Source organism: Aedes aegypti, chromosome 2 (assembly GCF_002204515.2).
Source record: "Aedes aegypti strain LVP_AGWG chromosome 2, AaegL5.0 Primary Assembly, whole genome shotgun sequence".
Lineage (NCBI taxonomy): Eukaryota > Metazoa > Arthropoda > Insecta > Diptera > Culicidae > Aedes > Aedes aegypti.
In genome coordinates, this window is record NC_035108.1 from 94,672,851 (window position 1) to 94,689,197 (window position 16,347).

At 41.0% G+C, this 16,347-nt stretch overlaps 1 protein-coding gene across 4 annotated transcripts in view; it reads left to right on the forward strand.

Moving 5' to 3' along the window:
• LOC5577574 (GA-binding protein subunit beta-2) overlaps positions 1 to 16,347 on the forward strand; it is a 36,876-nt gene that overhangs the window by 17,351 nt on the left and 3,178 nt on the right. For all 4 annotated transcript variants that reach the window (XM_021841563.1, XM_001663395.2, XM_021841565.1 and 1 more), the window contains exons 3-6: positions 8,321 to 8,461; positions 8,528 to 8,725; positions 8,792 to 8,992; positions 9,051 to 9,790. In XM_021841563.1, coding sequence (XP_021697255.1) covers positions 8,321 to 8,461; positions 8,528 to 8,725; positions 8,792 to 8,992; positions 9,051 to 9,790 — 1,280 coding nt within the window. The remainder of the gene's footprint in view (positions 1 to 8,320; positions 8,462 to 8,527; positions 8,726 to 8,791; positions 8,993 to 9,050; positions 9,791 to 16,347) is intronic.

A 16,347-nucleotide genomic window follows, 5' to 3' on the forward strand; every position in this document is an offset into this window, starting at 1 on the left:
AGTCCTAAATTATAATTGTGCGCGTTTTCAAACTGCATGGCAAGTTCTTGAGCTTTTTCGCAATTTGTTTCCCTCTTTCAATGCCGGTATTGGCTTCTGAGGTTTTTTTTTTTCTTAATTTTAGATAATTTCCAAAAGGGCTTAGAGCCAGGGTCCAATTGAAAAATTTTATTTTCAAAATTTTTGTTTCTTAATTATGCAAAAAGTTTCTTGATTTCTTTCTGCAAATCCTGCCATTTAATTTTCATAGCAGGATCGCGAGTGCGTTGAAATTGCCTTCTCCTCACGTTTTTAAGACCGATCAAGAGTTTAAGATCATCGTCTATAATCACGGATTCAAATTCACATTTTGGAATTGCAATGCTCCTGGCTTCAACAATGGAATTTGTTAAAGTTTCAAAAGCATTGTCAATATCAAGTTTTGTTTGTAAAGAAATGTTAACATCAAGATTAGAGTCAATATATGTTTCATATATATTCCAGTCGGTTCGAAAATAATTGAAAGTGGTGCTGATAGGATTGAGAATAGCTTCATGGGATATTTGAAATGTAACAGGGACATGATTTATAGAAGAGGAAAAACATGTAGGGCCATCAGGGCATTGAATTGAGAAATATCCTGAAGAGCACTCATCAAATAAAATTCTGCCGTTGGAATTACTTTGACAATTATTCTATGACCTAAGTTTGGCATTAAAGTCACCAATGACAAACAAATTTGACTTATTGCTAGTTAATTTTCTCAAGTCAGATTGGAGCAAATGAACTTGCTGTCCAGAGCATTGAAAAGGCAAATAGGCAGCTATGAAAGTATATTTAGCAAGCTGTGTTTCAAGTGGAACACCTAAAGTTTCAAAAACTTTAGTTTCAAATGACAAAAACAGATGATGTTTTATACGCCTATGAATGATGATTGCAACTCCACCAAATGCCCCATCAAGTCGATCATTACGATAAACAAAAAAGTTAGGATCTCTTTTGAGTTTTGATCCAGGTTTCAAATACGTTTCAGTAATAACTGCTATATGCACGTTATTTGCTGTAAGAAAATTAAACAGCTCGTCCTCTTTACCATTCAAAGAACGAGCATACCAATGCAAAATATTTAAATTATTATTTGGATCCATTAGAAAAACGTAATCCAATAACAATTTGATTAGTAAATTTTACACCAACTTTAACTGCTTCAGTCATAGTGGTGGCTTTGAACATTGCATCAATCATTAGATTTAATTGATCTGTAAGAAAATTAAAATCAGAGGCAGACTTATCACTTGAAGTGGGTACATCTGATGATTTTCCGTTAGAATTTTCTGTAGACGAAGAGGCGGAGTAGGAGTTACCTGTGGCGGCAGGGTTTTTTCCGGGTCTACCCCGTTTGGCATAATGCCATTTGGCATACAGTCGTTTGGCATAAAGTCGTTTGGCATAATGGTCGTTAGGCATAATTTAAGAAAAAGAAGATACTACAATGGTACAGTAATATCTGGGACTATAATGTGCGTCAGAAAATATCATGTTCCTTCTTTATTTCAAATAACATGGCAAATTTTAGGCATTGGACACATTTTTGTTATTTTTTGAATAATAATAGCGCTATAATACCCCGGACATAATGGCCTCGGGAACCATGTATGATGTGTTGGAGGAAGCACAATTTTGTGCAACATCAACGTATCAGTTCCACTGTGTTGCGAAGAGCAATATGGCTGCATAAACGTTGACGGCAACAGCCACGAGCCATAGTCGAGGCGTTGCCATGGGAAACGATCGCAGCAATCTGTTTTTTCTTATGCTATGGAATTTTAAATAAAATTCGTTCTCTTGGCGTGTAGCCTTTCAGTAGTAAAGACGTGTTTTCATTTTCGCTCCCGAACCTGGTTCTGACTCTGCTAGTTCTCGAACAGGTTATCGGCCCAGCAAACGTGACCCGCGGAATTGAGAAGCAGAAGCCGTTCCAGAAAATATAGCTCAGGTGAGAAGTTCCCTGTTTTCCGGAAGCTGTCTGAAGATGGAGTGGGCACGAATCGTGAAGCTGACCAACACGAACTACGAGGCGTGGTGTTTCTCGATGCAAGCACTGCTACGACGCGAGCAAATGTGGAAGTATGTTGACCCCGGTACTCCACCCGACCCGGTGACGGATGCGTGGCGCGAAGGAGATGAAAAAGCGTTGGCCACGATTCAGCTGACGGTGGATGAGAGCCAGTACGGGCTTATTCGAGGGAAAGCGACGGCAAGGGACACGTGGTTGGCATTGAAGGACCACCATCAGAAGGCGTCGTTGGGACAGAAGGTAACGTTGCTGAAGCAAATTACGAACCAGAATTACCAGTGCGGTGACGACATGGAGGCATATCTGGCTGACATCGAAAAGTTGTACGTTCGACTCGAAAACTCTGGCTTCGAAATGAGAGAGTGTCTCAAAGTGGCGTTAATTTTGCGTGGCTTGCCGGATTCGTTCAATCCGCTGACTACTGCTCTGGAGGCCCGGAACGAGGAGGAGCTGACTCTCGATTTGGTCAAGGTGAAGCTGATAGATGAAGCGGATAAGCAAGGGAATCGAAGGAGTAGTTTGGACGAGCAGGTGTTGCGGACCAGTGGAACCACGCGTCGGAAGGATGTAGTTTGCTACTTTTGTGGGCAGGAAGGTCACATGAAGCGAAACTGCAAAGCGTTCCTGGAAGAAAGAGGTGAGAAAAAGGAAAAGAAGACAGATGAAGCTAAGATAGTGCGCGAAAGCGAAAACTATTCGTTCACCTTTATGGTTAGCAGTGGTGCGCGTGACGCGAACACGTGGGTGGTAGACTCTGGCGCGACGTCGCACATGGCTAACAACCGTAAAGCGTTTTCGAAGTTAGATACGAGTGTTTGCCCGGTTATTTCGACTGCGAGTGGGAGAAAGATACGCACCGGTGGAATAGGGGACTGTACGATTGACTGCGTTGTTCGAAATCAAATAGTTTCGGTTACGTTGACGGACGTTTTGTATGCCCCTGCGCTGAAGGAGAACTTGGTTTCCGTTTCAAAACTAGCGGCGAAGAAGGTAAAAGCTGAATTCGACGAGAAGCAATGCCAGCTAGTGTTCGGAGGTGAAACTATTGCGATTGCTGATAATGTTGGAGGATTGTATACTTTGAACGTTTTCAAAGAGAGTGCCATGATGGTCGGTGTTGTTGGCTCAGAGGTGATTCAAAAACGGAAGTATCGAGGAAGCAAGATTAAAAAGGAAGGATCTACTACCGTGAAGAAAAAGCCTGCGAGCGATGATGACGAATACGATTCGATCTCTGATGGTCAGTACGATGACGCATCGGAAGACGTATTTTATGATTGCGAGAATACGGAGACAGTTGATGTTGAGGAGGAGTGTTGGAGGAAGCACAATTTTGTGCAACATCAACGTATCAGTTCCACTGTGTTGCGAAGAGCAATATGGCTGCATAAACGTTGACGGCAACAGCCACGAGCCATAGTCGAGGCGTTGCCATGGGAAACGATCGCAGCAATCTGTTTTTTCTTATGCTATGGAATTTTAAATAAAATTCGTTCTCTTGGCGTGTAGCCTTTCAGTAGTAAAGACGTGTTTTCATTTTCGCTCCCGAACCTGGTTCTGACTCTGCTAGTTCTCGAACATGATGCAATTGCAAAAGAGTTTTATTAGATGTTGGTGTCTTTTAAAAATGAAGATCTACAGTAGGGTCAGGCGGGGCAAGATGAGCACCCTAAGGATAAGCGCGATTTAAGCCTACTTTAACGTTCTTATTTTGGTAAAATTAGTAACCATCCTTATCTTTTACATTATTACTTTGACCTCCAACCATTAAAAGTTTTAAAAAGTGATAAATAGTTTTCCAAAAACCACGTTAAAAAATAGCTTTTTTATCTTCGGTCAAAAAAACTGCGGGGCAAGATGGGCACCCCCATAAAAAGATGCAGTTTACTAAAGAAAACTATTATTTTTCAATGCTTGCAATATCCCAAGATATTATCTTTAGTATCTGATAGTATTTATCTTCAACTAGCTTAGTTTTTAGAACTTTTATCAAAAATATAAATAACTTTCCAAAAATTGCTTAAATTTTACTTAAAAAACGATTAAATTTGTTGTTTGTTTATATATTTTTAGAAAAATTGTATTGTGCAAAGAAGATACCGTAAGTCTAGCCCACAGCTAAATGTGGTTCTATAACTTTACACTTTTACTTAATTTTGAATATAGTGCTCATCTTGCCCCAAGGGTGTAAATTTATTAATATAATCAAAACAATTGAAATGTTTTTTTTAAATTTGATAAAAGTTTTGCTCCTGCTTATCTACAGAAGATTATTCTATAACTATACGGCCAAAAACGTATGAATTAATTTGTTTACGCAACAAAAATATCATATTTAAATGAACAAATCTTATATGAAAAGGTAAATTTTTGGACTTCTATGTATTTTTGACAATATTTACGTTGTGCTGTTGATATTTTTGCTGAAATTTATGGCCATCATATTAATTTAATGATATTTATCAGAACCCCAAATAATTTATTGAAAAAAAATCGGTAGGAACGACACAAACTAGGGGTGCCCATCTTGCACCGGGTGCTCATCTTGCCCCACATTCCCCTATGTCCTACTAATAATTAACAGCAGAATGTACGATCGCGAGCAGTTTATCAACTTCATTTTTCACCGTCAAAAAATATTCAAATCGCGATAACTTTTTAGTTTCTCGATATTTTTGCACCATTTTTTCACCAGTTCTCAAAAAACATTTCTAGTATTAGAATCTGTGATGATTGGTCATGTGGATCCGGAAATATTCCAAAATTCCTTGGGGGACCCAAGCGTTAACCATAACCCACGTTCATTTCCCAGGCTACAGAATTTTTCTCGGCTATTCACTCCTCGGAATGATACATTAATGCGAGTATGTTGGGAAAAAATGAAGCAATTTGGTGAAGCCGTATTTGAGTAATGAGCATTTATGTTTCTGGTACCACGCTGGACAAATAAAGATCTTGAAAACTCTAAAAATCCTCATATCGTAATTTTCCTATTTCTCCAAGAATACTGAACCGATTTGTATGATTTTTTCAGAGTAGCTCCTTATTACTTGGCATTGTATAGTACAATTTTTATTTTTTTGATTAATTGACCAAAAACAATGGCCGCCAAAGACATTTTATATGGAGAATGTCACCAATGATTAACCCTCTAATACCCAACCCCGCCTTTAGACGGGGTACACTTTGGAATGTTGTGTATTTTTTCGTAGCTCGGAAATTAAAATGATTTTATTTTTGGCTTAAATCTTGACTCATAACATGCATATAAGAAAAGTTTTTTATGATTTTTGAAATTTGTTTGTATTATTGAAAATTGTTTGAAAAATTGTATTCTTATATAACCTTCAAATGCCTGGGATTCATTTAACGTGTATTATAAAAAATCGTACCTTCTATATTTTGCTACGATCAACCTATCACAGAAGAAGAGCCTGATGGTATTGAAATGATTTCAAATCTGTTTTTCCGTTAGTTACACGGAAAATAAAAAATGTTCCAGAAAAAATTGAAAAAATCATATTTTCAAAAGTATAGTAAAATCTCTAATTTTTATTATTGCTAAAAATCATTAACCAGAAAAGGCTTCAAGAAAAAATTGAAAAGGATAGGGATGTTCAAAAATAAAAATAATAAAAATCAAAAACCAAAATTTATAAATTTGAAAGAAAAATAAATCATTGCCCAAACCGTGTTTAGAATGATTTTAGATAACGAAAAATTATATTTAGATCGAAAACAAAAATTTGGGTATTAGAGGGTTAATATTGACACGGATCCTTAAGCTGTAAGAGTTTTTTGGGATCTTTAGAAAAAATGGTGTATCAATATCGAAAAACAAAAAAGTTTTCGCAATTTGAATATTTTTTTAACGGTGAAAAATGAAGCTGCCGGTAGAGGGGTTAATGGAAGGAATTTGATCAAATTCAACGTTTTTACAATTATTTCAAACGGCTGTTATGCCAAATGACGATTATGCTAAACGACCGTTGTGACAAACGGCTATTATGCCATATGGCAGTATGCCAAACGGGGTAGACCCGTTTTTTTCCATTTGATTTGAAACAAGTAGAATGGATACTAATAGTATGAAAATGGGAAGAGTTCAAATTACCTGCAACGATATCGGCAAAGGATTTTCCGTGGGTAGATACATTCGAAATTAAAAGATTCGAACGGCTACCCGACGGATTAAAATTAGTTTGTGATTGAGCATGATTATGATATTCCTGATGGGTATGATTCCTAATCAAGCGTTCGTTAACTGAAAAATGAGCATTGTTCGATACTCTACCAGGCAAATTTCGGAAACGACCGTTATGGTAACGGATATTATCTTTCATCTTCCTGGCACGAGCCTCGACGACTCTCCTTCGCGATGGGCAAGCCCAAAAATAGGACTTATGATTACCCCCGCAATTCGAGCATATAACCTTGGTGGTATCTTCCTTCACTGAGCAGGCGTCCTTAGCGTGAGAAGAACCTCCGCAAATCATGCATTTAGCATCCATGCAGCAATTTTTTGTATCATGACCCCACTTTTGGCACCGACGGCACTGAGTGGGGTTCTGGTAGTTTCCTCCAGGTTTCTGGAAATGGTCTCAAGTCACACGGATTTAAGAGTTTTGTCACACGATCTTTAAGAGTTTTGTTTTTTCTAAAGCTTCAATATTATTCAGTTCTTTTTTGTTAAAGTGAACTAAATAATATTCTTAGAGGAAGCCCTTTCTGAACAATGCCATATTGCGTTCTCTTTTTCATAATGATTACTTGGACTGGGGAAAATCCAAGTAAATCATTTATTCCATTTTTGATCTCTTCAGGTGACTTATAGACGACTTTGAACAAACGTTCAGTTTTGTCGTCATAAGTAAAAAAATTGTGCTTCTTCTCTTCAAGATGTCTGAGAAGAAGTTCACGATCTTTAAGAGTTTCCGGCAAAACGCGACAGAAGGAAACCTTGATTTGGAAGGAAACCTTGATTTGGAAGGAAACCTTGATTCCCCTAATGAAGTTCAAGATTGCCTGCCTAAATCCTCCAAATTCGGAACAGCTGACCACGATAGGTGGCACTTTTTGTTTCCTCACTTGACTCAAAGAGCCTGGGCTAGAGACTGCGTCGATTTGATGTTTGGAAAATTTGTGTAGAGCATCGAACCGATTGCTCATTTCGATGCAATTATCAGCATTAACCATTTCACCCTTGGAAGAAAGTGCGCATTCCAGAGAAACGTTCTTTCTTCCATTATTTCCAAGTTAAATAAACAGTTTTCAGTCCCGCTTTTTAAGAAGGAAGTTGTGAATTCAGAGATTTAGTGTCCAAGAAGGATTACCAGCAGAAGGTCCAACGAAAAATCGAAGGCACGGGACCTAACAAGGATCGTAAAGGGATCAATAGTAGAAAAATAGTACTGAAAAGTATTAATTTTGAAGCACTGTTTTATTGCTTTAGGTAGTTTTAAAAAACTTCCAAGAGCAGAGAGAATGTATGTACGCACATCACGAAGGTACGATGCGCATTGTATTCTCTTGTTGATTTTCTGTTACGACTGGCTTGCAAGACCTTACTCCAACCGCCTAGATTTCCGGAGGAACATTGTCTCTAAATTTCCGGAGGACGAAGTTGAGTTTTGATTCCCTCGATGGCATTTGGACGATGATCAGTCGCCCCTGACATAGAAAACAGACGCCCATTTCTTGTCTGTCAACATACGACCAAAGTTTACATCAGGATTGGTTGCCCCGTATTCCCTAATGTAGGTACCTCAAGGAGGGATAGGAGTTGCTGGGCTAGAGTTTACATACCACATAATGCACCCCATGTTTCTGTCTGGTCTGTTTTATTTCTTCAGGTACAAGAAGTATCCATGCCTAGCATTTACAAATCTACTAAATATATTGATAGGAATGCACCAAGTTAGCTCTTGATGATATCTGGAAGAATCTTACTAGGATTTAACATGATTTTTGCCAGATTTCAAAGATCTATTTAGCAACCCAACACTTTGTTTAACGTAGAAGCTAAAGGGTTTCTATGTTTTGTTAAATCGATTTGTTCTGGTCTTCTGTGCCTGCGTCATTCATATGTTTAACGTAATGCTACATCCATTGTTCCATTTCCTCGCGACAGTCCTCAAGATACTCCCGTCCTAAAACACTACAAACGGACAGTAAATCTATCAATCTCCATATAGGTATTCAAGCCCAGGACAATCGAATGCGACCGAAATTCTGGCATATTACTAATGCAATCAATTATTCCAGATGAACGGCACCATTGGGATGCAGAAACCGCAGACCGTCATCACAGATCTCGGAAAGGCACTTCTCCAGGCAGCAAAAACAGGCAATACAGAAAAGGTTCACGAACTGATGAGCCGCGGTGCCCCATTCACGGCGGATTGGGTAAGTTGACTGACTAATCACATTCAGATGTCTGCCTATGCTATAATCGATTAATTTTCGTTCTAGTTGGGGACGTCCCCTCTGCATTTAGCCGCCCGTTACAACCATGTGGAAACGTGCAAGGTTCTGCTGCGGGCCGGTATCAGTAAGGACAGTAAAACGAAGGTCGACCGAACTCCGTTGCATTTTGCCGTCTACCAGGGAAACGTGGAAATCGTCGAGTTGCTTCTGAACAGTAAATGCGAAGTCGACGCAAAGGATATGGTGCGTTTTCTGTAGTATTTAGATACCTTGCAGCAGGAAGTAAGGTTATTTTGGATTTGTTTGTAGCTTAAAATGACCGCGCTTCATTGGGCAGTTGAGAAGCGACACGAAAAGATAGTCGAGATGTTGCTGCAGCATGGTGCCGATCCGAATGCCGTGTCCAAGTTCGGTAAGAGTCCACTCAGTATTGCGTCCGAAGGTGGGCAGGTGGATTTGGTGCGGATATTGATGCTGGCGAATCAGATGCGGGCTGCCAGTCGGGAACAGGTAAATGCCGTGTTTCAGCTTTGAAGTTGTTCTACTAGCCTTTACGATTTTATCTCAGGTTCAGGAAGCAACTGATAATTTGATGTTTGAGCTCCAGCAGCACAAGGAGCGTAACAGTGCAGCTGTAATAGATGACGGAGAAGATAACATTACAATGGATCTTAGCAACGATGGCAGTATCTCAAACATGTCTTCCACTCCGCGGGAAGGTTTGGATCATCTGGATTCGAACACCAACGACACTGACAAATTTATCGAGAAAGAGGACAGTATCAGCGATGCCATCATCAATCTGGAACAGAACACCGAACAGGATCCCAAAAACCTGGACTCAAACACACTGCAAATGCTGAAGGAGCATGGAATAGCGATGATTCCTTCGGATGACTCCGGCAGCAGTCTGATCACGTCAGCCATCCAGAGCGGGCGAAAGATTGTCCTCTCCGAGGCTGGCAAGTTCGCTCTCAACGAGACAAGGGTGCAATCTAATAGTGCAAGTGGAACGATGTCTTCTGCGGTCACATCGACAATGCCCACAACGACGAAGAAAACGATTAAGATCATCAAGAAGACTTCGCCCTATATGGTATCTCAACAGCAACAGCAGCATCACGTTCAGCAAAGACAAACTCTAGGGCATAGCCATGCGGGAGGTGGAGGGACAATTAAGACTAATAAGGTTATTAAGATACTTTCGGCGGAAGAGTTCAAGCAAATTTGTGGGGGCGAGGTTAGCGGGATTAAGAAAATTTCTTCACAGGACTATCGGAAAACGGTACATCCTTCCGGAGCGATCAGGTAAGAAGCGTGATGCTACGGTGCGGTCCAGACCGTTATTATTAGAAAAAAAAAACTCCTTCAAATCTGTGCTTACCAGTCCATTTCTATAGGGCAAATCTGTGAAATATTTTGAAGTTAGACCTTTTAATGGTATAATCAACCATATTTGAAAAAAAAAACAATGAAATTTACACGGGTTTTCATGTATCGTTATCAGAAAAGGGCATCCCAATATTCTCGTTTATCTGAAACAAAATTGATTGCATTCGTAATAAATAAAACAGTTGCTAAGAATGGTATCAAAATGTTCGACGCGTAAAGTTCTGTAAAGACCTGTGTCGGGTTAAAAAGATTCATGTATTCCTGACAAAATCTATGACAAATCCTGGTAAGATTCCTTCAGGGATCATCAGATGATAACTTACGAACTCCTTGGAGAATTGCAATGCATTAGATATAGGCTTCTGAACGGATTTTCGAAGCGTAACCGTCAAAACTAACTTTAAGTAAGTTAACGCGGCATTCGAATACCGTAAATCGTCTTTAAATGTTTTCAACGACAGGTTGTCTACTACCTGAAAAAAAACTGGAAAACCTGGATTTATCAGGGAATTTTATTAAACCTGGAAAAACCTTGGAATTCTCAGGGAATTTCTTTACAAATCAGGGATACTTCTACTAGGCGGAGGATATGTCCATAACAAAGGATTTTCGATTCAAAACTCAAAAAAAAAAAAAAAATCCGCCATCCAAGCGCTTCTCGAGCTTTTCAGTGATGATATTTTCGGGTATGACATTTTATCGACTAACCAAGACATGATTGAATTAACTTCCCATTTGGTCCAAACGAAACGAGTAGTATTGGATCCGTTGAATCTGTTGCATGCTCCTTGTGGGCGAGCGACGGAATACGGATCCATTGTGTCCAGAAAAAACGAAATGCGCCGGTGAAAAACAGAAAACAAACGCGTCAGTAGAGTTTGATACGTTGAACCTGTTGTATGCTCCTGTCGAGCGAACAACGAAATCAGTATCGTATCCGGTTTGCGTAGTAACCGCACTATCAGTGTCGGTCATTCGTGTATATGCTCACGTATTCATTTCGAATTATATATTTATCGTTTACCAAAACGAATCCTTTCCCATGTCCAAACTCCCAGTGTTTTCTTGTGGAAGTGCAGAGGACTCCTCGGCTTCTGTAAAGCAAGTAACACGTCAACATTTCCCTCCCATTCCCAAATTGACCTGCATTCGGACGCAGCCGGCGCCGTTATTGTTTATTATAATAATGAGAGCACCAGTACTTACACATTGAGGATGCTACTGATCCCGAGTACATAGTGTCTGTTGGTTCCCTGTGTAAGTACAGCTGTTCTTGCAATAACGGAGTAGCAACTGCGGGCGGTCAATCATGCTCATGCTCAACCAAGACATGATTGAATTTTTTGAATATTAAGACGAACGAAAACGGCCTGCGACTGATTAATTTCACCGCCTCCAAGAATATGGCCATTCGTAGTACTTACTTCAGTACAGCCTTCCGTACCGATACACTTTTTTCGACCACGTTCTGATTGATGGACGGCACTTCTCCGACATTATCGACGTCAGGATCTAACGTGGCGCTAACATAATTTCTGACCACTATCTGGTGAAGGGACGAATGACCTCCGCGGAGCTCCGGATTAAAGTCCCTCTCAAACAACAACTATCTGGTGATGGTTGAACTGCGCCGGTATGACCTAGAGCGGTCTAAGCAACCGGATGTCGTTACTGCTTACGCGCAGCACCTCGAGGCTGCATTACCGGAAGAGGGTGAGCTGTATGAAGCCCCTGTTGAGGACTGCTGGAGAACAATGCAGCTGAGAGCAACGTCGGGTACGTGGGACGGAGTCGACGGAACGATTGGTTCGACGAGGAATGTAGGCAGATTCTGGAGGAGAAGAATGCAGCGCGGGCGGTCATGATGCAGCAAGGGACCCAAGGGACAGAACGTGGAACGTTATAGACGGAAACGGCAACAGCAGACCCTTTTCTTCCGGGAGAAAAAACGCCTGGAGGAGACGGAATGCGAGGAAATGGAACAGCTATGCCGATCTCAAGAAACACGTAAGCTCTTTCAGAAGCTCAACGCATCCCGCAATGGCTTCGTGTCACGAGCCGAGATGTGCAGGGATAAGGATGGGAGCATTTTGATGTACCGTGCATGCTAATTTGAACGGTACCTCATGCAAACCATCGGGGTTCATTTTTAATTTGAACATCTAGTCACCCTAGAAACGTGTTTCTGGTTACCTTTTTCACTGTTTTGTTTTGATTCTGCGTTCCGTTCCACAGCGTTTCATCTCACTTCACTCCGTTCCATGAGCTAAATGACGTTTGAACCATTTTTAATCTGAACGATGTGCAAATTAGCGGGGTACAGATTAAAAAGTGTTCAGATTAAATGTGGTCAAACTAACGGGGGTACCCGGTACGAGCGTGAGGCTATCGAAAGGTGGAAGCAGCACTTCGACGAACACCTGAATGACGCTGAGAGCACAGGCAATGAAGGACGGGACAACGAAGGAGATGCCTTCGTCAGTACTGCGGGCGATGGAAACCAACCAGCCCCCACTTTGAGGGAGGTTAAGGATACCATTCACCATCTCAAGAACAGTAAAGCTGCTGGTATGGATGATATCTGAGTTGAACTCATAAATATGGGCCCGAAGAGGCTGGCCATTTATCTGCATCGGCTGATAAGCCCAGAAACAGAACAGCTACCGGAGGAGTGGAAGGAAGGGGTAATATTCCATATTTACAAGAAAGGCGACAAGTTACATTGTAAGAACTTTCTACCAAACACGTTTCTATATGCGGCCTACAAAGTATTATTCCCGATCATCTTCCGTCGTCTGTCACCTGTACTAAACGACTTCGTGGGAAGTTATCAAGCCAGCTTCGTTGACGGCCGATCGACAACGGATCAGATCTTTACTGTACGGTAAATCCTCCAAAAATGTCGTGAATATCAGGTCCCAACGCATCACCTTTTTATCGATTGCAAGGCGGCATACGATAGTATCGACCGCGTAGAGCTATGGAAAATCATGGACGAGAACAGCTTTCCCGGGAAGCTCACGATACTGATATGAGCAACGATGGAAGATGTGCAAAATTGTGTGAAGGTTTCAAGCGAACATTCCAGTTCGTTTGGAATTTCGTACCTGTTTCGTAGGTGTTATGCGGAGAGCCGGGTTTAACAGCCGGGGTACGATTTTTATGAGATCCAGTCAATTTGTTTGCTTCGCTGATGATATGGACATCGTCGGCCGAACATTTGAAAAGGTGGCAGACCTGTACACTCGCTTGAAATGCGAGGCAGCAAAAGTTGGACTGGTGGTGAGGACAGCAACCCTGCAAAGATGGTGTTCGCTTCGGATCCGGTTGGTACAAGAAGGCGTGGAGCGCAGCGAGCTAGGTGGGCGGATCAAGTGCGTATCGATTTAAGCGTGGGGCAGAAGATGGATAGATGCGACCAAGAACCGAGTATTGTGGCGTGAAATTGTTGATTCAGTGTTATCTGTCTAGATGTTAACTAAATAAATGAATGAATTAGCCAGAGTGGTCATTCATCTATAATTGATTTATAAGAGTTACAGATATTGAAAATCATGAAGATTGAGCCGTCACATGCCTAGGTTTAGTACAAAACTGTCTAAACTGTCAGAAGAACCAACGTGGTCATTCATCTATAATTGAGCTAGCAGCGTCACAGGGATTCAAAATCATGAAGATTGAGCCGTCGCATGCCTACTTTTGGTGCTATAATTTAGTGGTCCCATATTACGGGTTTCCCGGTGGCCAATCCGGTGCTCCAAAAGTATTCTGGTCCTTCCATTCATCCTTTTGGCAAAATACATCAAAACATAAAATCGTTAAGAATTGGACACAATTCATTTGGTTTTGGGGCATAAATCCGAGTAATTTCATCGAACTGGCCAGATAGGCCACCTTTCGGGACTCCAGGTATAAGTTCCGCATGGACCATACTGGACCGAATTTTTCAGGGGATGTGCGTCGGTAATTGGTTCCTTATTACAGAAAAAATGTATGCCAAAATATCCATCAACCGAATAGCATTGATGTGAATCACATATACAAAACTGTGATGAAAACTTACTTTTCGGATGTTCCGAGTTTCCGAACCGGTTATGAATAGCTAAAGGATTTGAGAATCTATATGCATAGTCCACGTGAATACCTATTCAACAATATGAGGACGGTCAAGATTACTTGTTTAGGTATGTAACTACAGGTTGTCCAAGTAACGGTCTCTAAAGGGACTTTTTGACGTTGGATAACGTCTTACGGCAACATACTGGGGTACAATTTCGAAAAACGAAAAATCGCTCGCGTCACGAAAAGTGGTTAGATTTTAACTGTTAATAACTTACTAACGCCCGGATAGATTTTCAAGATTCTTGCACCAATCGATTGGAAATGTTTCTACGAATCTACTCCAATATTGAAAACTATTGATTTTCATGACTAAACTATTGAAAAATTAGGAAATATCGAGGTATGTCTTATTTTGCATAGAAAAGCACAATTTTTCTTGCTGTTATAAGGTTTTGACGTTTTGAAATTTACGTACACGCCGACACACGTGTCAAATATGCAAATTGAAATTGAAACTACGAAAAGAAACCACGTGCTCCGATGGGGATCGAACATTTCTTCTTTTTCTTCTTCTTGGCATGACGTCCTCACTGGGACAGAGCCTGCTTTTTAGCTGACGAAGAGCACTTCCAAAGTTATTAACTGAGAGCTTTCTATGCCTAAATTACCATTTTTCGCATTCGTGTGTCGTGTGGCAGGTACAGTGATACTCTATGCCCAGGTAAGTCAAGGAAGTTTCCATTACGAAAAGATCCTGGACCGACCGGGAATCGAACCCAGACACCTTCAGCATGACTTTGCTTTGTAACCGCGGATTCTAACCACTCGGCTAAGGAAAGCCCAACGAACCCACGACTATCTTCCTGTCATGAGAATTTTATACAAATATTTGAATGAAATTTCTTATCGTGTATAATACTGCTCGTTTGTTTTTTTTTCTTTGATTTTATTTTCAGAGACATCAAGTTTGGTACTCATCCATCTAATCAATTGGCTTCTGAATGCGTGCTAGAGAATATTCGTGATGACTGAACTTGGAAAACTTTGGCTCCGCTATGGATCGATTCCGGGAGAGCCTTTATTTAATAAATATTATTTTATAACGTTATTCGAAAAGATAAAGAGGTTTTGTGCCTTTTTGAGAAAGATTTCATTAGAATATCACTCAAAGGGGCTTTTTCCTCTTTCAAAATTCATAAGTTAAAAATAAATAAATAAATAACCCACGACTAGATGGGCACAGATATCATTGAGCGATATTTTATACACTTTCGTCAGCCAGCCTAACTTCAATCAGCCACGTGCGCACCAGCAACCGGAGATAGACCCTATCGGAATAAATTTTACATGTTCGTCGCTGCTGCTGTTTATTCCCAAGCTAAACGCTGCGGATTCCGTGAAATCGCTCATCATGGCCATGGGCATCCTTCTAGCCCATCGAATTCGTGAAGAACGCGTCCAGAAACCTTGATAATTGCCGTCGGAGTGGGCAAACCAACGAAAACAAGGATGGGCACGGAAACTAGGAAGCACAAAATTACCGATGGCATTTTAATTTAATCGTCTTCGGTAATCTTTTGGTGTGTTTCTGTCTAACAATGAAATGAAAACACAGTTCGATCGACGGTGACGACCTCCAACTGTCCTTTTCAGGACGATAATTTCATGTTGAAAGAGTTATGAGAATTATCCACTGCGAAGAGCGACACTACTGATGATTGGATGTGATTGATTCAAATTTCGGTCAGTCATTTGCATGCAATCACTAATCATGGCTAAATAATGCTTTTCGAGAATCACTGTGCCAAGAAATAAAATTCTCATTGTGCTTACCGTTGGCACCCGAGTGACAGGAACCTTCTTCTTCTTTTCTGGCATTACATCCCCACTGGAACAGAGCCTGCTTCTCAGCTTAGTGTTCTTATGAGCACTTCCACAGTTATTAACTGAGAGCTTTCTATGCCAATGACCATTTTTGCATGTGTATATCGTGTGGCAGGTACGAATATACTCTATGCCCTAGGAAGTCGAGAAAATTTCCAACCCGAAAAGATCCTCGACCGGTGGGATTCGAACCCACGACCCTCAGCTTGGTCTTGCTGAATAGCTGCGCGTTTACCGCTACGGCTATCTGGGTCCCTTACTACGAACCTATGACCCTGAAAAGGGCCGTTTTATTTGAAATTGTGCTGCAATTCAATTTAAGCGCGTTCTCCACGGATACGACGAGCCAGCTGGATGCCCTTCGGTATGATGCTGACATATTCTCAAACAAACCGACCAGTTAGGCTTCTCGCTTCCTGCAGGACCATGACGTCGGAGCTCTGGAATCGCAGATTTGCCACGACGAAGCAGAAGAAGTTCTTCATGGTGCGGAACTTCTTCGAGTATCAAAAGGAGATCATGCCAAT